General features: G+C 51.1%; 1 protein-coding gene across 6 annotated transcripts in view; it reads right to left on the reverse strand.

The window, feature by feature from the left end:
* SLC39A11 (solute carrier family 39 member 11) overlaps positions 1 to 27,597 on the reverse strand; it is a 406,238-nt gene that overhangs the window by 303,838 nt on the left and 74,803 nt on the right. For all 6 annotated transcript variants that reach the window (XM_081271048.1, XM_081271051.1, XM_081271050.1 and 3 more), the window contains 2 exons: positions 25,750 to 25,868; positions 23,409 to 23,447 (listed from right to left, as the gene is read on the reverse strand). In XM_081271048.1, coding sequence (XP_081127174.1) covers positions 23,409 to 23,447; positions 25,750 to 25,857 — 147 coding nt within the window. In that variant the 5' untranslated portion in view covers positions 25,858 to 25,868. The remainder of the gene's footprint in view (positions 1 to 23,408; positions 23,448 to 25,749; positions 25,869 to 27,597) is intronic.

A 27,597-nucleotide genomic window follows, 5' to 3' on the forward strand; every position in this document is an offset into this window, starting at 1 on the left:
CAACCACTATGGAAAGCAGTATGGAGATTCCTCAGAAAACTGGGAATATAACCACCATTTGACCCAGCTATCCCACTCCTTAGTTTATACCCAAGGACTTAACATCAGCAAACTATAGTGACATAGTCACATCAATGTTTATAACAGCTGAGTTCACAATAGCTAGACAATGGAACCAATCTATATGTCCCTCAATAGATGAATGGATAAAGAAAATGTGATATATTTTCAATGGTATATTACTCATCTTTAAAGTAATGAAATTATGGCATTTGCCAGTAAATGGATGGAGTTGGAGAATATCATGTGAAGTGAAATAAGCCAATCCCACAAAACCAAAGGGGAATGTTTTCTCTAATATGCGGATGCTAATTCACAATAAGGTGGGGGGGGGCACTAGAGAAGAATAGCATTACCTTAGATTAGGTAGAGGGAAGAAAAGGAAGGGAGGGGAGGGGATGTGGGAACAGTAAAGATGGTAGAATGAAACAGATATTATCACTGTATGTATATATGTGACTACACGACCAATGATTTCGCAACATGTACACTCAAAAATGAGAAATTATATCCCAACTATATATATAAGTGCATAAATTGCATTATACTGTGATGTGTAACTAAATTTAAAATTTTTTTTAAAAGTAGGCACAAATGTGCAACCTCTAAATGAAGGTGGTAATTATTACCAAATCACAGAAGCCAAGCAACATCTCTTCCGTCTCCAAATCAGATATAAAACTAATTTTTAAAAGTCATCAACAGAATATGTAACAAGTAATTCCACCATTATGCACAACTATAATGCACCTATTTAAAAAAAATAAAACTGGAAAAAGAATACTGAAAAAAACAAGACAAAAAAAATTTCAATCAAGTAGGTAGCCAGTGATTGCCCTGCAGCCGACTTATGCCAGACCCTGGGGGATGAAGGGGAGGAAGAAAGCCCACCACAGACCTGGGTCCTGCCTTCCAGCAGCCAGCTGCGTACCATGATGGGAGCCGACAGAAGTCACCCGAGATGACCCACCAGGAGGGCATCAGGAGTGACCAGTGAGAAAGCTGCACTCATTCCAAGAAGGAAGACATCGATGTCATGTTAAAAAAAATACCATGGAGGAAAGCACAGGAAGGTCCTCAGAGGTTGGATGTGTTTGGAAAGGAGCCGAGGGGGGATCTTCCCAGCTGGAAGAACAGGGAGGACAATCTGCTGGGCCAGCACCCCAGAGCCCCTGCTGAGGAGACGGCAGGGAGATGCACCAGCTGAAGGAGACAGTGGGTGCAGACGGGTGTCATTCAGAAGCAGGCTGAGCAGCTCGGGCTTCAAACAGAGGTGGTTTCCAACTCTGGCTGCCCACCAGGATCACCGGGCATCCTCAAAAACACAGCCACAGGTGCCGCGCCCAGCCTAGGAAGGAGATTTGCTAGAGCAGGGGACAGGATGCAGCACTGCGAATGCTTAGCCAGGACTGGGCAGGTCGGCGTCAGGCAACCACGAGGGTCCAATAGGGTCAAGGGGGCCCTTTGGAAGATAAGCAGAAATCAGGATGGATTTAAGGGGGCAGTTTGGTAACCCACAGACCAGCTCTGGGCCATGGACATAATTTAGGTGTGCAATGGCGAAGAACAGAGGCAGAAGGGATGAGAGGGATTTGCAAGTGACCCTCCAGAATGAGGTCACCCGCATCCATTCCGTATTGAGTCACTTGACTGAAGACCCATGCTGGGTGGGCACATGATTTCTGCATCGAGTCCGCCTTCAGATTTGGCACGTCAGTGACGAGTCACGACTCAAGCGTGAATCAAGCTCACATGGGGGCCGTCTCTGTACATAATCTGATTCTAACGACAAGCCCTCATAATGTATCAGGAATTAAACCTAACAGCTCAAAAATTACAGTCTATTACATTCAGCTTCAGTTACAGTTATTGATTGTCATATACTTGCTTGAATGACCAGACTTTCCTTAGGGATAGCTACCCATGGCCAGTCATGGGCAGGGGCTTGGATTACACTCTCCAAAACAGAAAAGAGCTCTTTGCTTTAGGAAAAAAAGAATACTCCCTCTCCAAAATCTCTACCAACTGACCTAAAAATTCTTCTAGATATATTTGCGCAAAAGAAAGAAAACCTATCTACACAAAGACACACGACAATGCTAACAGCTTTATCCACAGCAGCCCCAAACTGGAGACGGCCCAAATGTCCATCAACACAGGAACGGATAAACACATTGTGGTATTTTTGTAAAATTAAATACTCCTAACCAATAAAAAGGAGCAAACAACTGCTATTATAGCAACACTGGATGATTTCCAAAATCATTTCATTGAGTAAAGACAATGTTAAAAAAAAAAAACAATTCTACTTAAGCGCAAGAATACATAACACTAGCCTATAGTGACAGTCATCAGGGTTGCCTGGAGGAGAGACAGGAACAAGGGCTCACCCTGGATGACACAAGTGTTCCCTACCTCATGTTGTATGGTGTAGACAGTTGTCCCAACTCACGGGGCTGACACTGGAGACCTGGGCATGTTATTGCATGTAGATTCCGTCCACTGATAAGTCTTAGGAAGGTGCAGGCAACACAGGCTCTGCTGAGCCTCCTTTGTTCATGGCTGTGTTGGGCTTCCTCCAGGTTCTAGAGTCCATCCATCCTCAAATAGTTCCCCTGGGATAGGGGGAGACCATCCCATGTAACCTCTAAGGCCCAGGACCAGAACCGAGGGCCAAGCTGTCCTTAAATGCTAAGTGCCAGCGGTATTGGATATGCACAGCAACCACCCCGGAGGGCCTCCCAGCCCCCGTTCTCAGCAGCCACAGGTCCCCACTGTGACCAGTAAGCTTCTTAAAGCAAAGAAAGTCACCTGAGACATGTCTGAGCTTCAGATTTACTGACCAACAACCTAACTCAGTGTCACAAAACCAGAACGAAAGAGTAAGTCCTCAAGCCCATCCTGCTCCCAATCTAAGCTCCGGTTTCCAAGTGCAGCTCAACATTCCCAACAACGACCATGCATGGGATGCCCACCTGGACAGGAGGGCCCTGCATGACCTTAGCTACACCCAGACCCAGTGCACTAGACCCTGAAGGGATAGGATATCTACCCTTTTTGTGCGAGTTTGATGTTCCATAACCCCATTACCTGGATTAACAGAGAGGCAAGTGTACTGATGAGGTCCTTTCAAGGCAGACTCAGCCTAGCTGAATGAAGGGGGCCTCCAGAATCTCCCATTTTGACAGAATTAACTCTGTGCACACTAAAAACCAGGGTGATGGTGGGGGGTGTCTTAGCAAACCTTCCACCAGCTGGTGACCAAAGAGTGTGAACATGCCCCAGCAGCGCCCCCCCACCCCTGTGGCACCCAGCCACCAATCCATCAGCACCCTCTCAACCTGGGCCTGTTGATGGACAATTGTTCCAGCTGGCCAGGCCTCCCCACCCCCGCTCGATCACGCTGATCCAATCTGTCCCAGATCTGACGGCTGAGGAAGCAGCCCCTGCACCCCCCGACATTCGGAGGAAAGAGGAGGAAGCCGTCTGGCTCCACGGAGAAAACTCTATAGAGATCTGAGAATGAGGCTCCTACACTTCCTCAAGAAGGGCGAGCAGCCACCAACTTCCCGGAGTTCTGTCCCCCTCCAGCCTTGAACTAGCAGTGAGTGCGGGACAGGATCCTCAAGGTCAGGTAGATGCTACCCCTCACCCCAAACGTGTTTCCTCCCACCATGCAACGTGTTCTAACCCACCTTGGGGATGCAAGGGACCCCCACCCAGGTGGCAGCAGAGATTCCTGGGAGACAGGAGAGGTCAGGAATGATGGGCTTGGATCCCCAAGAGGGACTGGATAATAGTATGACAGCACCCCTCCAGGATTGCCCGAGTTAGCGAATAAAATGTGACATGCGGTTAAATTGTACTTTCAGATGAACTATGAATAAGCTTTTGTTTAAGTCCATCTCATGCAGTACTTGGGGCACACTTGCATAGAAACTATTGTTTATCTGAAATTCTATTTCACTTATTGCTTGTGCTTTACCTGGCAACCCCACCCACCCCCTTCAGTAATCCTGGGGCACATCCAACATCTTTCTTCTCCCACCGTCTTGATAAAGGTGATAGAGCATGGTGGAGGAGAAGCTAGTGTGGAATATGGATGCCTGGGACCAACCCCCAGCATCATTTACAGTTGGAGGGTGCTGGGTTAGCGATTAACCTCTCTTCATAGGTAAAATGGAATTAACAATAGAATTAACAGTAACAATTACAAACAAAATGAAATCGATAACAATAACATTTATATAAAAAGAAACTCCTTAATCTGACATTAAGATTCAGCTATCTGGCTGGGGATACAGCGCAGTTGGTAGAGTGCTTATCTCGCATGCATAAGGCTCTGGGTTCAATCCCCAGCACCACAAGAAAAAAAAGTTAGCTATTATCAGATGGAACTTGGGAACACTAAAATAAGTCAAAGTCAAACGTTCTGGTCCCCGCCCCCAAGTGGGAGCTGGAGAGAAAGAAGACAGACAGTGGGTGAACATCTCACAAAAATCAAAGGGAGATCAGTAGAGGAAAGAGATGGGAGGGAGGAGGGGAGAGAAAGGGGGAATAGTTGGGGAGTGCCGTTGGCCAAATTATCTTGTCCTATTGTGTGCATGTACAGATATGTAAGCACGAACCCCACCATTAGGTAACTGTAACGCACCAATAAAAATATGGTGGAAAAGACAGCTACTATTGTTATTCCAGTTTCTCACGGGAAACTGAGGCACAGTGGGGTTCAGCAATGGAGCCAGGTCGTACAGCTAGTCATCGGCAGAGCCAGAATTCAAACCCAGCTGGTGGCTCCTGTGTCTATTTTGAGCATCAGGCTGACCCCCACCCTCTGAAGTGGCACTTATCTTCCTGGGGTAAGGACTAAGTGAGCTTTTGCACATAAACCTCAGCAGGATGCAACAAGCTTCTCTTTTCACTCTTCCTGCAGCCAGTGCCCTGTGAGAGGAGTCAGGAGCCACACGCTGCAGCTCCTAGTGGGCAAAGCCTGGTTTACCATCCTCGGCACACTCGGTCCCCTTGACCGCAAAGAGAAACCCTGGGGAGACCAAGGGTGGGGTGGGGGGAGGGGGGCAGGCAACACTGTGTTGAATCCATCAGACAGCGGGCAGCTACCTGGGGTGGAGGGGATGGTCGACCCTGCAGCTGGGCAGTCAAGGAGGAGGCTACCCAGGAACCTGGGCTCCAGCTGGGGTGGTGCTGCTGTACCCTGTGCCATGGAGCCGCTAGAGGCACAGTCACAAGCCAGTGCTAGGCTCAGAGCAGGCTGGATGTAGGAGAGGAGGAGGAGGAACTTGAGACTTTAGAAGGTGGACTCCCCTGGGCACAGTGGCGCACACCTGTATCTCAGGGACTCGGGAGGCTGAGGCAGAAGGATGGCAAATTCAAAGACAACCTCGGCAACTTCGCAAGGCCCTGAGCAACTTAGTGCGACCCTGAATCTAAATATTTTCTTTAAAAGTACTGGGGATGTGGCTCGGTGATTAAGTACCTCTGGGTTCAATCACCATTACCAAAAAAAAAAAAAAAGGCCGACTTGAAGCTGGGCCCGGTGGCACACACCTGTAATCCCACCTACTTGAGAGGCTGAGGCAGGAGGACCACACATTTGAGACCAGTCTCAGCAACTTAGTGAGGCCCTGCCTCAAAATTTAAAATAAAAAGGGCTGGGGACCTAGCTCAGTGGTAACACATCCCTAGGTTCAATCCCTACGACCGAAAAGGAAAAAAGAGGCTGATGTCATAAACCTCTGAAATGCGAATTTAAAACTACAGCTGGGGAAAGAATCTAGATAGGCAACTCGTAACCAAAGAAATGCCCAAGTGGACGAGGAGTAAGAAGTGAGGACACATTTACCCGCCCCCGGAACCAAGGAAAACTATCACCCGGCTCAGGGACAGCCTCAAGGATAAGTCAGACCCCAGGACAAACCCTGGCACCGCTGGGACAAATAGGGTCAACTTGGCAAGCCTCAGGTTTGTCGTGTGTAAAACTGGAACCCCAACCCCTCGCTCCGTGAGGCCCTGGTAAGGACCAAGTGGGCCGAGATGTGCGCTGGCTCTCGCCAACCCACCTCTTACCCAACTATGGGGCCCGGGTGTTGCTGACTGAAACCACAGCAGCCACGCAGGAAAAGAGGGGCCCAGAGAACTCACCCAGGAGAAAACCCCATCATTAACATCAGAGAGCAAGACAGCATGGAATGAGCCCATGCAAGGGACAGGATGTGACGGGGAAATGAATTCTAAATAAATAAATAAAAGTTCAGGGAGAGCAAGAGTTTCCAAAAACTAAAGCTATGAAAAATCAAAAAAGACTGGCTCATCTTTGCCGTTGAAGCTGATGAAATTTCACACCAAGTAGAACAAAAGAGCAAAGAGTTGACACAAAGAGAATGAGACTCAGCCCAGGAAGCCCACCAGCCCACCAATAAAACTAGCAGAGGACGGAAGGCCAGCAGGGGACTGTCACAGGAGTTATCAAGTCATGTTTACCAGAACCGAACGGCACTGGTTTCCAAATGGAGAAATTACAGAATAAATTTCTTCAGAAACATGGGACAAAATTTCTCAACAGACAAAAACAGGCACTTCCGGAAAGGAGGGCAGCCAGTGGGGAGACAGGAGGGAGAACTGACTGCTGGGTTTTCTTTGTAAGTCTTTTACTAACATTTGCTCTTTCTAGATGTGTACACCTATTCCCTTGATCTTTAAAAAAAAAAAAAAAAATCAAGCAAAGATTCGAAAAAAAATCAGAACCAACTTCAAGTTAAAACGTATCATTGGTTAAAAATGTCACGGATACATAGTGGTTTCATGAACTGGATTGTATCTCAATAAAGGTGAAAGCAAATATCACAGTGGATCCACGTGGTAGGTGGTGTGCAGCCTCCAGAACACCAGACAAGCCCAGTCTGAGCAGGGAAAGAATGTGCTCCTCCACAAGACAAATGATGGGTCCCGCTATTGCATTGTCTTTTTTATTAATATATAAAACAAAGAAAGAACAGAAGATTTATGTTACTGAGAAGAAAGGTTTGCAGGATCCTGGGTGACGGTTAATCAACTCAGGACGCGAGTTATGTCAGGAGCCCAGGACTGGAGGAAAAAAACCATACAACAGCCGTGACTTACCCCATCCCAAGTTCACCAGGTGCCCTCCACCCATTCACTACACCAACCAGCAACAGGTGCTGGGCACTGACCGTATGCCCATCACTGGGATCCAGACAGGGTTACTCATTTCACCTCTACAACAGTGCTGTGGAGGAGACAACGCCACCACGTCCTTACAGGTGAGGAACCCAGGTGGATAGCAACGTCCAGGCCCACACACTTAGTGGCCAGTGGAGCCAGGAGGGAACGCAAGGCAGGTGACTCCAGAGTCCATTCTAATGCCAAAGTGAACATCGGCTACAAAGATGTCTCCCCGACCCCTGGCACTGCTCTGAGCTCGCCTCACACAACAGTTCCAGACATTTCCTGGCATGCCTATATCCTGAGGAGTTCATCATAATTAAATCATGAGAAAATTTTCAAAGTGCTCAGAGATGTAATGAGTTTGCATTCAATTAGTTTCTTCCTTCACTGGGAGAATCAGAAAGACCGATTTCCTTGTCCACAGTGGGGAGGGTTTCTTGCTGCCTGGTCTGAGGTCTCCTTCTGAGGTTCTGGTGATGGAAATCGGTGCACACCCAGGGCTGAAAAAACCCAACCCAGCCAGAAGTCGCCAAGCCCACAGAAAATCACTTAGCCAACACCCACTTTAAACATTTTTGAGTGTCAACCATGTTCCAGCCCTGTTCTGGGGACCAGGGCTCAACTGTGGAAAGGACAGCTCTGCGTTCTAGGTCCTTCCAGTTTGGGGAGACAGAACACAAAGCAAACAAGCCACTAGAATCTAGAGACGGGTGCTTACCAAAGGCCCATCGACTCATCTTGGAGGGGTGATGCATTAAGGGGGAAATCCCTATAAGGAGCAAACAGTGACAGGGACCAGGAAGAGACCAGCTTTCAGAAAATGGACATGCACAGCCCCCCAGCTTCGGGAGCCAGGTCCACAGTGAGAAGGTGGGGCTGGAGTCGGGGGCACCCCTGACCTCCACCTCACCTGCACGTGGCCAGGTGTGTCCCATCCCAAGCCAGTAGGGTGCCAGCTCTATTCCAGAGGGAGGGGCTCCCCTGTCCAAAGGCTTTGATCATGACATTTGGGTTGGGGAGAGGGAAAGTTCCTGCTAACATTTAGACACACTAGGTTCTTACAGGTTCCTGCCCAATCCTCTTCCATCTGAGCACTACAATATCTGCTAGTTTGCTCACCACACCCCAAAATGACGATGACCATTCATGAAGCACCTCCCTTAGGCCAGGGACCCTTCCTTCACATCTTTACTAATCTGCTCTTTGAGACGGTAATAAACGATGAGCCACCCACGCCAGGTACTCTTCGTCCTCCTTGCCTTCATCCTCCACCTAACTGACCCCTTGGACACACCCCATGTCCCACCATATAGTACGCTGGCGCCACCACAGCAGTGCTGTATTGCCCGTTTCATTCCCAGTGCATAAAACAGCACCTCCTGCACGTAGTGGGGCTACAGAGGACTGTCAATAAAGAGCTGTCCAGGGAATGAATGATTTAGACATTCACAGAGTAGAGCCACAGAGTCCTGTCACTTAGGATGCTCACATGCTTCAGGGGCCAGGAGGACCAGCAGAGCCACCTCCTTTCCTCTCTGCCCTGAGCCTCTCGGTTACAGGTCAGACCAGTCCAGCGTGGGATGCAGCCGCCATCCACCTATTACACTAACAGAACCCTTGGCAACAGCATCGCGAGATGAGGTCACAGATGAACAGGCTTTGAAAAAGACAAATAAACCAAATCATATGTGGGGACTTGGGAGCCCCTAAGATGCAAGTATTCCTTGCCATCACCTCAGACAGCCTCTCCCCATGGAGCTCTGCACGCACAGTCAGATGTCGAGCAAGTTCCAATCCGCAATCTACTTAATAAAAGTTTCTGTCCAGGCAATGACTGGATCCCATCCTCCATCTTAAGCACAACGTTAATCCGTTTTCCCTTGTTTATGCACTTAAGAGATGGACTTTTTTTCCACCCTCCTGGCACTAACTCACTTAGCCCCAGGGCTCTCGTGGTTCATTTCTTCACAGGAAGGAGAGCGCTTCGGAAATGGAGCCTTCCAAAGAGATGCTACAGCAACAGGGAAGCAGAAAGAGAACATCTGCAGGGGAGGGGGACCTGCCCTCAGCCTGCAGCAAGGTGCGGGTCCTCCCAGCTGCCCCTTTCCCGACTGACAACTCTGGGAAATGCAGCAGAGGCTCATGGCCCCCAAAGTCAGATGTGGAATTAAGAGGCAGGCGCAGACCAGCTTCCACCAGCAAGCCATTCAGATGCCTGCCGCCCTGGTATTTTGTTCCCTTTTCTCCAGAGGGCTCACTGCCACCAGGCTTTACCTGCCAGGCCTCCGCAGCAGGTGGGAGGAGGAGACCAGCACTCTGCAGCCCTGAGCCGCCTGGAGGTTAAAGGACTTGCGCTGTGCGGGGGGGGGGGGGGGGGGGGGGCAGCGGCCTGCCACAGGCACAGCCAGGGTGCATCTGGGCTGCGACTCGTTTTATGACTGTGTGGGAGCAGAGCTCTGTTTCCAGGCCATTCTCCTGCCCCGAGAGGCTTCCTCTCCTCCAAGGAAAGCAACAACATTACCAAAGTGCCCAAGGGGACTTCCAGGTCCCAGGCCTCAGGTGGGAGCCATCAGGAGGGAAGGGAGGAAGGAGATCAAGAGAAAACTGGCTCCATTCGGCGCCCAGCCCTGGGCCAGCAGACCCCCCCACCCCGGCCCTGGGAGAGGGAGCGGGCATGAGCATGCGCAGCCAGCATCCTCCAATCCTGGGTCCTCCACGTCTCCCACCATCCTGGAGGGGACCACAGGAGGGACAGGACATGGCCACTGGTCGACACTGTCCTGCTGCTCGGGCCTAACACTTCTGGAGTGACGGGGGTCAAGCTACCCCCTGCAAAGCTGCTTCACAGCCATACACTAAGATTCTAAATAAGACAGAGCCTCCCCGTGTAAGAAACCCACGGGTCCGTTTCCAGAATGCAGCATTTCACTGTAAATTGGGATGTGAGAAAGGCAGCCAGAGGGGGACGGCAGGACGGAAAGTGACCAGCGGTGAACTCCCACAACAGAACCACAGCCTACAGAGGGGGCAGAGCCACAGCCCAGGCTCCTGGCGACCCTCGATGACAGCGGGGGGGGGGGGGGGGGGGGCAACCAACAGAAATGTTACGGAATAGTAACTTCCGTAGCCAGAGCTGTGCTCATACCAGGGGCAGCACCCCAAGAAGGCTCTCCCGCCACAGGAGCACAGGGAGGTGGGGCCACCTAAAGGGACATTTATTTAATCAACCCAATAGAAGACGGTGAAACCTAGGTAATGTTCTGGAAGACGGTGCACCCCGTGGTACTCAGCCAGCGATGAACCGCTGATCGTCACTGCGCTGGGTTTTCCCTGCCACCCGATCTTGCAAGGAGGTCAGTAAAAGCTCCGCTGCCCCTGCACCTTTGTCCCCTCAGTCCCATCTTTGGGTTTGGACAGATGAGCGTGTTTCTCACTCCCTACCGAGGGATGTGGAAGATCCGGAACACCTGGGACGGGTCTGGGCCCTGAAAGGGCTCGTGCTTACAAACAGACGGGACTGCTGCCTGCAAACGGCCTTCCAACAGGTGTCCCTTCTGGGAGGGGAGGTGCTGAGGGGTCGAGCAGGGCCCCCGTGTTCTGCAGGCTCCTTCCTCCAAGGAGGAGGGTCCATTCCCACTGCCTTGAATCTGAGCTGGCCTTGAAACTTGCTTTGGCCTATAAAAGGTGGCCAAAGTGGTCTCCTTCCAGTTTGAGTCTGGGTCTCCAGGCATGAACCATGAGCCACCGTGCAGATGCCCAGTCATCGGGCGGCACCAAGGCCCCAGATCTGTGGGTGCAGCCCCCTTCCACCTGCAGCTTAAGGGAGCTGCCCAGTGACAGCAACCTCCTGAATCATCCCAGGCAGGACAGGCAGAAGAGCTGCCCCGCTGAGCCCAGCCCACCCAGAGCCATAAGAAATTAAGTCCTTGGTGTCTGAAGCCGCTATGGTCCAGAGGTCTCTAACCTCACAGGAGGGAGCACACGGTGTTGCCTGTAGGCTGAAAGCTGGGGAAGCTCCACGGGACACAGATTCCAAAGGCTGTTTGCTGGGCAGGGCAGGGGGCAGGGCATCAGTGAGAGGTGGGCACCTGCAGGGGCAGGACGTCCACCTGTCTCCATGCTTTACTGTCCCTTGGCTGTCCACCATCTGTTACCCCTTAGCAACAGTATTTGATTTCTTTGGAGGAACCACCTCCTCCCATTCTTAGCCTTTGACTTCATGTAGGCAGGGAGGCCAAGCCACGTGGCTGGGCCAGGCCACTGTACACACCACATCCTCCGGGCAACAGGGATCAGCCTTCGGGGATGAACACATGACCCTAGTCAGGCCAGTCACTCCCAGACCAGGAAACTCAACGCCAGCTATGCCAGGGCTGAAGAACCCAACCTCTCCTCTGGACTGGAGCCCGAGGAGAGGACGCTGCTGGACTACCTGAAGTGGAGCCCCACAGGGCAGAGCGTGGCCAGGAGGTGGAAAAGACCCAGGTGCCCGGGGGTCCCCCGATCCCGAGCCTCCCAGGGCTGGAGATCGTTCTCACCCCGGTGCCAACACAGTTCTGTCTTCCTCCCACAGGATCGAAACAGGCCGTCTCTTGTGAACCCAAAACTTGGCTGATAGAGACAGGGATTTTGATCACACCCCCTCGTAGTACTCAAGTTTCTTACCAAGTTCATGTGATTTACTCCTCCATTTAGAAAGAGGCCAGTTAAAAGTAAGGACATAACTCATTTTGAAACATGAAAACTGAGAAGGCAAATCAATAACAGCACGAGGGCTCAAAGTTCTCTGCGGCAGGTTGTGTAACCAAGTGTGCTAACTGCCACTCCAGTTTCTGTTGTCCCCTCGCTTTCAGTAATGGAATCCCAGTGGCGAGGCACATTGCTGTGGAGCTAAAGGACCATGTATCCTAGCCTTCCTTGCAGCTATGTTCCCATGAATAAATTCTGTCCAACAAAGTGCAAGGAGAGCTGTCATGCTGAGCTTGCAGGGAATCTCTTTGCACCCTACCATTTCACTGTCTGGAAGGCAGATGTGATGACCAGAGCTCTAGCATCTATTTTAGACCAGAAAGACACAGGCTACTCTATATGGCAAAGCAGGGAGGAAAAAGTGGAGCGTGAACCCCTAGTGACTCCATGATCCCATTTTCCTAGCCATGTCCTCCAGAATTCTACAGGACAGGGATCTTTCTTGTTTGAGCCACTATTTTGCAAGTCTCAGTTCCTCTCCGTCAAGTCTAATCCTGATGGATACCGATCACCAAAAGCAGAGCCATAGGAAACCACCATCAGTTCAGCTAGCTGTAGGTGCCAGGTTGCCATGGAGACCACCCCATCACATGCAGATTCCAAAGTACAGCCCACTCAGATGAGGAAGGCTGCACAAGCCCAAGAGACCCCCTCCTCGTGTCTAGTAGGATCTCCACTAGTCCATAAGCCAAACAGCAATGTCACATCCTTCGGTGGCCCCGGGGACCCAGTTCCCACAGGCGCATTGAAGCCCTCTGGCCATATGCACCATCAAGGACTGTGCTTGGGTTCTCCAGCAGGACACTCCCTCGCTCTCTCCACCTCTGCCCAAAGCCAGGCCTCACTGCCCCTTGCCCCTATAGCAGCTGCCAGCCTCCCTGCCTGCTCCCTGGGCCCAGGCAGGCAAATGCATTCCCAGCAGCACAGCTCTGCTTGGGTCCCCTCTCAAGAGCCTACAGGGACAGCCCATCAGCCTGGAGCACAAAGCACCAACCCTTTCCACAGCACTCCAAGTTGCCCTGCTCGGCCTGGCCCGCTCTCCAGCGCCACTTCCCACCAGCCCACGGGCCTTCACGTGCTTCCAATGTGCTGTTCCCTCTGCCTGAGATGCCTTTCCTTGCCCTCATCCCCATCTCTACCTATAGAAGCCCAACCTACCTGCCCATCCGAGCTTCAGCTGGGACATCTCAACTCCACAACAGGAAGTACCCTCCTGGCCCTGGGTTCCTGGCACCTTCTGTTCATTACCTTTATTACCTTCCTATCGGCCACATGCTGACCTTTCAGACTGCAGGTGCCCACAACCCCTCTCGCCAGCAGCACCGAGCCCCTTGCAGGGAGGGATCACAGCTTGCTTCTTATAAACTCCAATGTCTGCACATAGTAGGTGCTCACTAAATGGTAGGTGGATCAGCCTGAAGACAATGCACTTGCGGCTCCCACACTGGGGAGTTCTTCCTGCCCAGGAGCGTCCACACAGGACACGTTTGGCCTTCTCTAAAATCACACTGGCCCTTGACAAAGCATTGATTAATGGCTCTTCTCCTGGGTGCAAGTCAACACTAAAAAGCAATAGTGTGCTATTCGACAGCAGCCTTTTCACAAAGCACTTGTACTAATAACGCGTGTCGAGATTCGCCTTGACACACAAAGGTTAAAGGACAGAACGACACCAGCTCTACCTCCTATCCTGCACACTCTGAAAGCCTATCTTTCAAAAGATCTGACACTCAGTGCTTTTTAATGGGATCGGGGCTAAGACGCAAAAGAAAAATAACAGAGGAGCTGACATCATTTAAGTTGCAGAAGACGGCGAGGTCCATGACTTTCTAATAAGCCAGCTAAACACTCAATTAGGTTACAAAGAAAGTGTGAAGGCTTGGTTCGCACGAGTCCTCTCCACACTCCATCTGCCTAGTGCCAGAGCTGGCTTCCTGGGGCCCCTCCCAGCCCCGAGTTTTCACACAGAATGTGTAATCCAGTGAGGACTGCGTGGCAAATGAGCGCTGAAAGTCAAGATCACGCCTTCCCAAGCAGCAAAGGCCCTGCCTTCCGTCCTTCTGCAAGCACCAGGGAGCATAGAGTAAGAGCCTTGTGCCCAGCTGACCCACTGGAGAGTGACCAGGGCGTTTGACAGCTGCCCGCTCCTCCAGGCTAGTGGGAGCCAGGTCCCTGGTCAAGTTCATGTTCGATGGCCACAGGCGCCTCAGCAGATGGGCTGCAGCCGAGGGGCAGAGGCACAGCTCCCAACCCGCCTTTCCCCTGCCACGCTCCAGGGCTCCATCCTCCATGTCCACTGCCTCTGAGCATGACCCCAGTCCTGAGTGTCGACAGCTAGTTGGAGTCTGCACCTTCCAAACCCCAGCTCAACCTTCAGAAGCCACAGCCCCTTTAGGAGAGGAGTTCCTGGCTTTGGCTGAACCGTGCCTTCACGGGAAGCTCTAAAAATGACCTGTGCCAGTTCCCACCCCTCTAACCATACCCTCTAACCATACCCTTGTTACACGGAGGGTAACGAGCCCTCCCAGGGCTGTGTGAGGACTGTGTTGCTCATCATAGCCTAATGTGGAGATAAGTCTGGCCTTGGGAACTTCCCGTGGCACCCCCACACGGACTGACCACCTGATGCAGGTGGACCTCCCCCTCAAGCTCTGCCAGATCCCACACAGCACCGAGATGGGTGTGCCCTGCCAAGATGTCAATCAACCTGCTGACTAGATATCGCGAAGCGAGACTCCACCCTTGAGACCTCACCACGATCTTTGGTGTCCCCCCTTAAATAGGGCACTGGAGCCATCTTTTGTCTAGTTCCATCCCCGGTGGACTAGGTCTCTCAGGGACTTCACTTTTGTAAATATATTTCTGGCTCTTTGTGTTTTGTTATTCACTAATTATTTGAGACTCAGTTTTAGGATGGCTTACATCCTCCTGGGCAGGAAGAACCCCCCAATGAGACGCTGCCCATCACCTCCGATACCCAGGGTTCCGATGTGGTTGGTCTGGGGTGTGCGGGACATGGAGGGGGGAGGGGAAGCTCCCCCAGGCGATTCCAATGTGCAGCCAGGTGCAGAAACAGCATCTGTAGGCAGGAACTGCCCCAAAGCCAGAGAGAACTGGACCGACAGGGACGATGGGTCACGTTGGCTCTGCTCACCGAGGACACTAATGCCAGCTGCAAATTCGAGTTGGCTTTGAGCTGGGAGGCCTACTTTCCTTCAGTCTCCTACGGCACACTTATGCCCCCAGCCAGCTCTCCTGAGCACCAGGCCTTGGCGTGGCATAAACAGGGCCCACGGAATCCATGCTTCACCAGAGCTATCCCAGCAGTCTTCAAAGGGGAGCCAAGGGCAGGCCGTTGTAGAAGGTCCACCAGGAAGCCAGGTGTCCTCCAGGAAACCACCTTAGGGACTATTCCGAGAGCTCCAGCTGAGCCATAATGGCACAGAGCTGTGGTCCTAGGCACTCTGGCTCAGGCTACCAGGCCTCAAAAAAACCCGCCAAGAGGGGAGACACAGGGGAGTGACAGTGACCAAAGTATATTGTCCTGTGTGTGTATATTGTCCTATTGTGTGTATACTGTCCTACTGTGTGCGTGTATGAACACACAACAATGAATCCCACCATGGTGATAATTATAATGCACCAATTAAAAAAAAAAAAAAACTTAAGAAAAGCCCTGCCACCAACATGGCACCGGGGACAGACGACTTTCTATAAAGGGCCAAAGAGTAAATACTGGCCTCGTGGGCAGCAGAGTCCTGCTGCATCTGCTCAATGCCGTCACAGGACTGCAAAGGCCGCCACATAAGGTGTCTGCACATGGGTATGACTGCACACCAATAAATCTATTTACGAAACAGGCAGCAGGCAGGATCTAGACCAGCAGTGTAGCCTGCACTCTCCCCAAGGTCTCAACTTCCTTAGAAACAGAAAACGTCTCCCCGCATTGCTTCCTCAAATCCCCAGCGAGGCGCAGAGGCTGGAAGAGGGAAGGTTCTCAATTAAATGCTGGGTGGACAGATGGATGGAAGGGTGGGTGGATGGTTGCTTGGGTGGATAGATTGGTGGGTGATTGACTGAGTCAGTCACCTTCAAGGAATACCAACTGAACATCCACCTGTTCCCACAGAAAAACGTAGAGCTCTTGTGACCTAGGAGCACTCATCTCTTTAACCTGAATCTTGAGGCCCTTTTAACTCACCATCACCTGCCTCACTCCCACCACCTCCTTCATGGGAGCAGGGAAGCATGCCCCCAGACGAGGGGGAGCAGATATCCCAAAGAGAACCCTCCAGCCCTGTGGACACAGAGGGTCCAGGCTTGTAGGCAGGACAGAGGAGCAGAATGCAGGCCTTCCCGGCCAAGAGAAGGGAGGCCATCAGTGGCCACTCAAGCAGCATGAACGTGGTGGGGGAGGAGGGGAGGAGGGGAGGAGGGACAGGGAAGGGCGGGGGAAGGGAGGCCACCATCCAGGGGGCTGTGGTGGGCCTCGGGGCCACACACCTCCGGCACTCAGCAGGGCTCCTCCACCAAGACAAATACTGTCACTTTCTGTCACCAAGGAGAGAAGGTGATGCATATCCTTTCCTCCCCAATGTTTATAATGACACTGGAAATCTGAAGCATGAAATTGAAAAGAAAAAAATACCCTAATCATCATCATCTGTCCCCTTCCCGAGCATTTCTGCCTTTCCTGCACCCTCACCTTGCTCTCTCCTCAAAGACTTGCTGTCCTGGCCACTGGAGCAGGAGGCAGAAAGGACAGCACTGTCATCAGAGCCACTGAGCCCAGAGAGCACTAGCGTTTGGGGTCCAGGTCAAGAGTCAGAAAAGTCAGGAGGTTTTCCATTGGAAACTGGCCTCTTGGGATCCTAAAGCAAAATGCCAAATGCCTCACCATGCAAGCCTAAGGCCCTGTCCCCAATTATTGGGGTTTAGAGTAAGTGCCAGCGTCTTGGGGCACCACCATGCAGGAAGCGACATGGAGGAAGTGGCAAGAGCCCATAACAGTGCCGAGGCCTGGAATGAGGTGGGTTAGAGAAGGCCCACCCACCACGTCTTCATGCAGCACAGAGAGCACACCCGGCTTGTCAAAGGGGACCCCAGGGCAGGCAGGACCAAGTCCCCCCACCAGGTCCATGTGTAATGGAATCAACACCCAGCAGGGTGCTCCTGGAAGATGTGTGGAAGCTTGGGAGGTGGGGCCTCATGGGAGGCTGGGGATAATGGGACCCTGGTCTCCTCCTCTTTTGCTTCCTGGCTCAGGAACTGGGATGTTTACTCCACCACGTCTTCCTGCCATGATATGCTGTTTCATCACAGGCTCAGAGAACAAGGCCGTTTGGTCATGGACTGGAATCTCCAAGACCATGAGCCAAAATAAGCCTAACTGCCTCGGGGATCTCTCTAGTGCTGGCAAGCTGCCCAGTGCAGAGCCCACACTGATGGCACTCTGCTGAGTGCCCACCTAAGGTGGGAAGGGGCCTTAGCTCCAGGATGGACAAGCACCATCTCCCTGGCCACTGCATCCCAGTTCAGAACAAGAGGGTAGAATCTAGGAGGCCCTGGGGCTCCCAAAATCCTTCAAGAGCAAATATAAAAGATCCACACTGAACAAGCACCCAGAACCTTCTGAGACAACCCATCTAATCTAAGAGATGCTGGGGGTGGGATCAGACCAAGCATTCTCCATCTCCCTCCTCCATAGAGGGCCACCATCTGGGAGGTCACCAACGAGTCCTCAGTTTCTCCCAGTTTCTCCAATTAAAAAAATCCTGGCTCAGAAACAGGTAGCAGTGACCTTCCCCTCAGAATCCCCACAGGCCACTCCTTCCTCCCGTAGTGTCTTGTGGCATCTGAGCTACGTCCCAGCCCATCTCAGTGTAATCCAAAGACCTCACATTCCAAGAGCCATGAAGCATCTCCATTAGAACATACCAGACTTCCCCACCTCAGTTGATAAGGAAAAGAGAAGTATTTCTCAATCTGGGATCTGTAGAGACAAAGTGTAGAAGCTAGGACTTCTAAACACTCAATTCAATGGTTGCTCCACCCCTTAGACCTCCCCTCTCATTTACTGTAGAATAAACCTTGCCAGTAGCCCTGGCTAAAATCTCCTTCCCGAATCCCACATCCCACGATTGAAGTCCCTTTCTTCCACCCAGTTTTGTGTAAATGAGGAACAGCTGGCCACCCGCACTCCTCCAGACTCAGAGGCCACCATTGACCTCCAACAGTGAGCCAGTTATTTGGAGAAAACGTGATTCACCACTTGCTGCACAAAAAGCAGACTTGGCCAAAATCTCAAGAAAACCCTGTCATAAGAAACAGCTTCCTATGAGATGAGAATAAGTAGTAAACTGCCTTTTCATGCCTAGAAGCCAGCTTCCCAATCGGTAGGCCTTCTCTTGTGCTGAGAATGGGTACTGATATAGCAATTCCTCGACTTGAGCCTCACAAAAAACACACACCATCCAGGGCAAAGAGTACTAATATGGTGATCCTCCATGTTTCAGCCCCTCCAAACTCATCTCTGTATCTTTAGGGACCAGGATAACTTTCTCAGTCCATGAAAGAATATTCAACTCCATGGTGAAGTTTACCACTAAAACATCCCCGAGTAGGTGACCCAAAGTCAAACTGAAACACTGCACAGTTGTCTTCCAATGAAAAGGTATGTGCCCACCAGTGCTGCAGCTCACCCCTTTAAGAGCTTCCTGGCTCTGCATGTTTAATGAACCAGCCAGTCCCGTGTCCTAGGGAGGGTCAGGAGGGTCAACAGAGACTCGGGCAGACCAAGGAGCTTGCCCAAGCTCACTCATCTAAATGCTGGCAGTCCCTGGCCTCTCGGCTGTGTCTGGTCCTCATTCTGCTGCTGTCTAGCGATTTTCAGCTCTGGATAAGTCATTGTTCTCCCTAAACTCATTTCTTGTCTGTAAATAGAAGCAGCTGTACCAGACATGATCTAGGAGGCATTGTGGTTTAAGGGTAGGAGCAAATATAAAAAGATCCACACTGAACAAGCACTGAGTGAAAATCCTGTGTCTGTTCACAATTTATTGCTGAACAATTATATTTAAACCTACTGTGCCTGCAAAATGGGAGTGAATCATAGTACCTGGTATATACCTCACAGGATTGCTATAAAAATTAAATTAGATGATCTATTTAAAGTGCTTGGCTGAGCATCATGAACACAATAAGGGCTCAATAAGTATTATTTATTATTATCATCTGAAACCTTCTCCAGCTTTAAAGTTTTAGTACTCTAGGATACTAACAGGGAATAAGGACTCCCTTAAGAGTTCTCCCTGTTAAGTTTGCAGTTAAAGCAAAATTCAAGACCAAGCTTGGTACCAAAGACAGACAATGATTACTGGAGACTTGGAGAGAGATTTAAGAAATCTGGAGAAAAACAGGCAGAGATTACAAGAGGAATCATTTAAGGAGAACCGTTCATGCTTCCAAGGTCCTGCTAATAAGAACCACCTGTGAAATATGCTCCCCAGCATGTCTAAAATACATATGTCCTTTATCCCAGGAATCTCTTTAGAAACAGTTTGGTGAACAATTACACGGTGGGTAGATGTGTCACTGTGGCATTACATCAGACAAGCTATAATGTACATACTCGGGTAGAGATGGCATCCAACCCACTGGAGAACTGCAAAGTGGGAGTGAAATAGTGTAACAGGCTGTACAGACATTTGTGAGATGGAATGGACCCTCCAGCCAACTCACGGCCAGTTTTGCTTTTGTCAAGACTGACTAACCCTCCAGGACTGGGCCAGGGAGCAAAGCCTTTAGGGTACCAGGCACCATGGCCCTCGACCATCCTCCTACTGCCTACAAGGTATCAGGTATTATTAAAATAATTTAATAATCATCTAATCTTTACAGTGCTCCTATGAGGGATGTACCAGATACTAAGATTCACTCCCACTTTGCAGCACAGGTGGTTGAAATAAATCGTTCAGCATTACATGGTGAGCAGAGACAGGGTTTGTACTCAGTTCAACTGTCGAGTTCCCAGTGTCATGCATTTGTGCGTGACAAAATGTCCAAGGACACACACAGGGTTGACTGTAGAAGAGGGCAAGGGGTCTTAAGAACTTTCCACCGAGTCTGTAAACATTCTACAGGGCAGGTAACAGCAAAATGTGCTAGGCCAGGGCATCTCAACGTCCACACCACTGACACTTGGTGAGTCCTTTGCAGTTGTGACACAGCCTGTGCTGTAGATTGTAGGATGCTTGGGAACAGCCCTGGCCTCCACCCACTAGCTGCCAGCTGAGACAACCCAAGGTGCCAGTCATCCCCGGGAGCAAATCTGCCAATCTAACCACCACTGCCCCAGTCAATAGCTCATCCATGTCAAATATAAATTATTCCTAAGTCCAGGTAGTCATCACTGCTCAGGGCTCCTGGGCTCTACGGTCCTGCCCTGGTTTGGAGACACACATGTGAGAATGCCTTCTAGTCATCAATGCCACTGAGGCTCCCTGGGTTAGCGTCCAAGTGTCTCCTCCTCCAGGAGACACTTTTCTGTAGTATCTGGGGACCTGCCAGGAGTTTCTGTGCAACTCACATTCAAGGTCACTTCTGGAAAAGCAAATGACTTGTTTTTGGATAAAAATATAACTTCTAGAATCTCTTTTTTCCTACCACTTTAAAAATCAGAAGTGAAACTATTTTAGATCATATTTAACTTAAATGTGTAGATGCCAAGACTCCCGGGCCTAGAGCACTTTGGTCCACCTTCAGTACTGCAGAAAGTGTAAGCTCAGGGGCATGGGCCCCTCATGAACTTGCAACTATAGTGGTCTTATGATAGTTTCCTTAAAAAAAAAAAAATCATAAGTTATTCCTACGTGTCCTGAAGGCCAGGACACACTCAATTTGTTGGTTTCCTTTTTTATTTTTTTATTTGTCTTTTGGCATGTGACACTTCTGACCTACAAGAGTAGACTACAGCAAGACACCCAAAAGCCTGATCAACAGAGTAGGGGTCTTCACACTTCATACCTGTGTATCCCCTTTAGGTACCATGAAATCCAGTTTCCCTCCCCTCTGCTCATTTGGGTTTAAGTTGTAGATGGACACAACATCTACTTTTATGTGGCACTGAGGATCAAACCCAGGGCCTCACGCATGCAAGGCAAGCACTCTCCCACTGAGCCACAAGCCCAGCCCCACTTTGCTCATTTGTAAGCTTGAATTTAAGTTCCTGGACGAACCTATTATTTTAACTATGACTAGTAATGGAGAAATTCTTAACAAAAACAGAGCATACCACTTTATAGTTATGAAATATTGAAAAGCTAAATATTCTTGGAAGAGCATTAATAGAAGGGCCTTTTTCTATTCACTCTTAGGTCTATAATTATTAAGTGGCATTGCTGGAATAAGACAGGGTTGAGCATCAATTCAATTTCTATCTCTTTGCTTATGTTGATCAAGAGAAGGAAAAGAGAAAATGTATTCCAGCAAATGAGAAGATGGGGTGGTTGAGCTGTTATGCTATTGTTCTTTGAGCTCTTGTTAAGTTACAGTCACCAGATCCCAGAGTGGCCCACCATGGAAAACCAATTTTAAGGATCTCTCTCCCGACAGTTTGATTAAATCCATCTTCAGGGGTAAGAGTGAAGGGTCTGGGCTGTCTCCACAGCAGCCAACATTCCAAGGGGCCCTCTGCTCATCCCTGGAGGCGCTGCCCCCTAGGCCAGGTAATCGGGGGAGGGCGAGGTGGGAGAGGGCACCTGACCCAGGGAAGGCAGAGGAGAGCAGCTTCCAGGGTACTCCCAGGTAGAACAGTTTTCAGGAAGAGAACACTTGGGAGCTGAGGACCTGGACACTATTTTGCTAACACTCTGCCCACCTGGGTACAGCTGCAAAGTCCCCATGTTCTCAAAGGACAGGCCCTGGTTTGACAGTGGCTGACTTAAATGACCTCAGAGAAATCCCTCCACCCCCAGACCACAGGACTATAAAAACTGCATATTGGAACCAAACTCTGATCCACTAAAAGTGAAAATGGTATACTCTGTGCCTCCTGCTGTGGCTGATACAACTGGAATACACAGGGACACTTGAAGTATCCAGGCCCCGAAAAATGAAGTCTGAATTAACCTAGCTCCAAGTCCAACTCCCAGCTAGAGGGACACAGAGGGGACTGAGGGACAAATTATGAGAAAGTGGCCAAATTCAGAGTGTGGAACATTCTAGAAACAAATAACCCAGTTTCTTTAAGAATTGACTAGTGTAAGAAAAAACACCGAGAATGTTGAAGAAAAAGACTTAAAAGATAGAATTCTTTTTTTTTTCGGGGGGTGGGTTGTGGGGATTGAACTCGGGGGCACTCGGCCACTGAGCCACATCCCCAGCCTATTTTGTATGTTTTTAGGGAAAAGGCCTCACCGAGTTGCTCAGCACCTCACTTTTGCTGAGGCTGGCTTTGAACTCACAAGCCTCCTATCTCAGCCTCCTGAGCCACTTGGATTACAAGCATGCACCAATACACCTGGCAACACTTAAAAGATAATTCTAGAACATTCTTAGAAGACCCCTTGGAAAACATGGAGGAGTATGAACTCGGCAGAACATGCCTGTATTCCCAGTGACTCAGGAGGCTGAGGTAGGAATGTGGCAAGTTCAAGGGCAGCCTCAGCAACTTAGGGAGACCCTGCCTCAAGGCAGAGTAAAAAAAAAAAAAAGGCTTGAGGGGTGTGGCTCAGTGGTACAGCATCCCAGGGTTCAAACTCCAGAACCACCAAAAGCAAGAGCAAATTTGAATATTGCCTGGGTGTTAGATTATAATAAGGAATCACTGTTAATTTTGGCAGGTGTGGTAATGGCATGGCAATTACTTTTTCTCCTAAGTCATTGAGACATGTGTATTGAATCTGCAGGTGAACTACATGATGCCCTAACCTCCCCAAAGGCTGGAGGGCAGATAGAATGCATTTAGCAAAGCCTGTTATCAAGGTTCAACTGATGGGCACCTGGGATGGATCCAGGATTCTCTCCACATTTTTTTGCATAGTTAAAATAAGCCTTTTAAGGGAGGAGAGGAGAGGAAGAGAATGTTTGATTAGTGCTAACTGTGTCCCGGGCCAGGACTGTGCTAGGCCCTACTAAATGTCTTCTTTGACAAATCCCGAGACAGCTTTCAAGCAAGGCTTCTTTACAGGCTAGAGAGGGGCAGGAGGGGTATCTGATGAGGGGGAAATGCACATAGTTGGCGAGGACAGTGAGCCATTAGCACTTAGCAGACCCAGAGGTGCCTCTAGATCACATGGGGAGAGGCCGAGATGGTGCTGGATGGAGAAATGTCAGCACGCGCACGCACACACACACAACACACCTCAGTTGCCGTTTGCCCCAGAAGTGCCACTTACCCCTGCAGCGAAGCCGAGGCTTCCGTCCAAGATGCGTCTCTGAAAATGAAAGAGAAGTGTCTCAGTTTCCAAGGGACAATGAGATAACGTGTCCTGAGCCGAGAGGAAGCCGTAAGGCCCAGGAGAGCCAGGGCCCACTCCTGAGCTGGTCAACTCTGAGTTTATAAAATGGGCCAAGCACCAGGGAAGAAAAGACTTGCAACCTTCCATCAGTCCCAGAGCCAATCAGAAGTCTTTTCTGGGGATGCTCAGGACACACAACCCCACCTATGCCCCTGACTGGGGCTCCCCGTGCAAGGATGCAGTTGGCCCTTTTAGACCAAGAATTGGGGAGGGGCATAGGAAACATCCAAACCCTCACACAGTGGGGGTGCAAACCGGAAGACCAGGCTGGAGAACTATTTGGTGGCAACATGGGAAGTGCCTCTCCTGAGTAATAACTAAGAAATGCTTGCTCAGATTCACCAATCACAGAAACATTCAGAGCGGCATGATGTGCGAGAGCCCCCAACCAGAAAACTGCTCAAATCCCCACCACCAGTGGAAAGTACGCACCCGCCAGTGAGGATGTATCCATGTTACAGAACGCCACATGGCAAGCACACACACGCACGCACACACACACTGTAGGTACACATCACAAACAGGCAGGGCGTTAAGTAAACCGGAAAATAAATAGGGTGCACTCCGCCAGACACACGCTCCACCACCACTCTGTCTAAATAAAGCGCCAGAACACGGAAGACCAGCCCCACTGGTGGAGAGCAGGTGAGGGAGCACCCCTGGAGTGGAGGGCGGGCTGAGGGATGTGGCTGGACGGGGTGGGGGCCGGGTGGGGACTTGATCTGGACTCTGGTTTCAAGGACATTTGTGAGGAGCATGCAGTTTAAAAATGTGCATGTTTCTATGAGCATCTTCTATTCCAATAAAAAGATCCGCTACTCAGTAGCACGCTCGCCTGGCATGCGTGCGGCCCGGGTTCAATGCTCAGCACCACATACAAATAAAGATGTTGTGTCCGCCCAAAACTAAAAAATTAAAAAATTCTCTCAAAAAAAATAGTTTAAGACTAATAAAAATAGCTGAAATTAAAAAAGATCCGCTACTGGCCATCCTAGATGGGTGGACTCACAAAATATGGTCTACACATCCAGGGGCATATCCTTCAGTCTTTATTAATAAATTCTGGCACATGGGACAACATGGAGACCTCAGGACACGATGGTCATAGAAATAAGGCTCCCTCCTCACAACTAAGTCCCTGTCCTCTCCTGGCAACCCCATTCTTCGTTCTGTGAATTGGACATCTCTGGGTGTCTTGCATACCGAGATTCTGGGAGCCCTGCGACTCCGGGTCGTGAGGTTTAAGTTTTGAGTCTCCGGTGGAGTGGTTCCAGGACCCCCAGGATGGGAGGGGTTGGTGCAGCGGTGGAGTCAGGGTCTCATGGCTGACATCCACTGGAAGCACTGGTCTCTAACACAAGGTGCTGACTTGCCAGCTGCCTAGGTGTGTCTTCCTCTCTGCTCACGTGCACCCTACTATTTCTCTAGCTTCGCGCTGAGCTACGTAGAAACCGCACTCAAGGCGGACCCTGGGGCTCCCGGCCCAGGTAGAGGGAGCTTGAGTTGGGAAAAAAAGGAACACTTCAAGCATGGGGGGTGGGTGTGGAGGGGCAGGGGCGTGAGGAGGGGTGAGCAAGAAGTGCGGAGATGTAGGGGCCTGGGGAAAGGAGGAGAGATGTGGGGATAGAGCGGTCCATGGGGTGTGGGACTAGGTTGGGGGGACCTGAGAGAGCAAGGGTGTTGGGGTATAATCAGGATACGTGGGGGCAGTGGGGGCAGGAGCAGGCAGGCGTGTGGTCTGCAGGAGGACGGGATGTGTGCCTGCCTGCATCATCCCAAGGAGCAGGAATAAAAAGCCCCTTCCCGCCCCCGGGCTGTTTTCGATATCCCAGCTAGCACAAGGCCACAGGCAGGGCGGGCACATCTGAAGCCCAATCTTCTCTGGTCATGCACTGAACCACCTGTTCCAAATTAGACAGAAGTTAGAAACCAGGCAGCGGGCTAACAGAGGTTGCATGACTGGGTTTGCCATCCCACGCCCTTGGACTCAGGTTGTTGGGCAGCAGAGGATAATACAGCGTGTGGCATATTTGCAGTGAGCGGACACCTGTTCCCCTGGCCTGGTAGGGAGTCAGGAGAAGAGACAGGGAAGAGACCTCACCACCCACTGCTTGCAGGCATGGCAGGGGCCTCCAGGGGCCAGCAGGCCTGCTCGGAACGAGCCGCCAAGAGGGTCCCACAAACCTCTAGAACCTTAGAGCTGAAGCAAGGGACTCACCTGTCCACTAGAGAATACGAACACCAGAGCCGCCCCAGCTGCCGTCATCCCCCAGGTGAAGAACGTCCCCAGCAAGGCCTGGAACACGGGGTTGTGGCCCTGGAGCATGCTGGATTCAGCTGTGTGCAAAGGAGCGAGAGGGTCAGCCGCTGGCGTCCCTTTCGGAGATACACGCGTTGTCTCAAGCGTCCTGGGCCCCCTGGCTGAGCTGGCCTCCATCTGGGTTGGTGGGATCCACCCTTCTGCTGTGCCAACCCAGCACATGGGTCAAACTTCTCCACCCTGGCCCCCCAGGCATTGAAAATCCACTCGCTCCAAAAAGAGACATGGGGGCACCTAGAGAGAGACCAGGAGCCCCAGCAAGAGGTCGCAACACTGAGACGCCCCAAAAAGAAACACAAAGAACGTGGATCGTGCAGCCTGGAAGGGCCCCCGGACGCTCTGACGCAGCCCCGTGACCACCTCAGATACCCCTTTTAAACTCTTCCATGTAATTCCCAATCACACCATTAATAGCTCCCAGCCGTCGCCCCCGGGCCTGGCCCACGGGATTCCTGAGTCTCCACGCCCCCACGGGCTCCTCCAGCCCCGTGCCCACGACATCAGGTGCGGTGCGGGGCTCGTGCTCAGCTGAATTCTTTATGGCACCTCCATGAGTCCCAGGTGGTGCTGCCTGCAAGTCTCTGTTCATGCAGCGCCCTCCCGGAGTGCCTGCCCTCCACCTCTCCAATCACGGAGCCCAGGGCCTCCTCCGTGGGCCACCTGAAGCCAAGCTCATGGAAGTCTCGCCCTGGCCCCACCCCCCCCCCGCCCTCCCACGCATCTTGGCTGCTCTCTCTGTGCGGGCCGGCCCACCTCGTTGGTATCTTTCTCTGCTTGAAAAACGGGGGCGATGCTTTCCCACAGTTGGCACCCCTGTGAAACAGGACTTTGTGGCCCCTGAAAAATATTTGGAAAGGGCCCACTTACCTGGACGGGGCAGTGGGCAAGGACAAGGAAACAGACCCAGGAATGGCCTTTCCCTGGTCAGCTCAGCACACCACTAGAGAGGCAAGTGTCCTTCCCTCTTTGGGGGCCCAGAGCACCTCCTCCAGACTTAACACTCCTAGGACCCCCAGCTCTGGGAAGACGGTGAGGCTGACCTCTCCCGTGGAAAGTTACAAGGCCCTTCTGGACAGGCCTGAGACCTGGAACACAAGCACGGGGCCGCAGCCTCATCTCCAAGGCCTCATTCAGCTCCCCATTGGCCCACCAGCACCCACAGGCCTGGACAGGACCCTGCTGGTCTGCCCTGCCAGGCCCTGGTGCTGAGGAGCCCGCTGGCCTGGGCTGCAGATCAAGAGTGAAGACACTGCCTCTCTTGACCCTGGGTAGAAACCGTGGCAGAGGGTGGACAGGGGCCCCCAGGCCAGGGGCTCAGCAGCACTGCCAGGCTCAAACCCAGGAAAGGCTCTGGGCCCAGGCAAACCCAGGTGGACCCAGTCAAGCCCCAGCTGGGCCTCATCCTAGGAGAGCTCTGCAATTACACAGGATCCTTGGATTCAGACTGAGGTCCCTGGGTGTAAACAGAACCCAGGGTGGTGATGATAGCAATTAATGGGAGGGAGTCATTTTTAAAAGAAGCCACCTCTTTACCTCCATCGTCTTACTGAGTCACCCTGAAAGAGTGACTGGATCACAAAGACATCTGGATCCTCACGCCAATCACCTACTTCTAGCTGCCAGAGGATAAAACTTCAAACACCAACACAGGCACAGAGCTATCACCCTCTCCGTACTTAGCATCCAAGATGGGTCGGAACAAAAACACCTCTTTATTTTTCCCAGATGTTGAATGTGCCTTTTGAC

The sequence above is a fragment of the Spermophilus citellus genome, assembly GCF_964194105.1.
Source record: "Spermophilus citellus genome assembly, chromosome: 17".
Classification (NCBI taxonomy): Eukaryota; Metazoa; Chordata; class Mammalia; order Rodentia; family Sciuridae; genus Spermophilus; species Spermophilus citellus.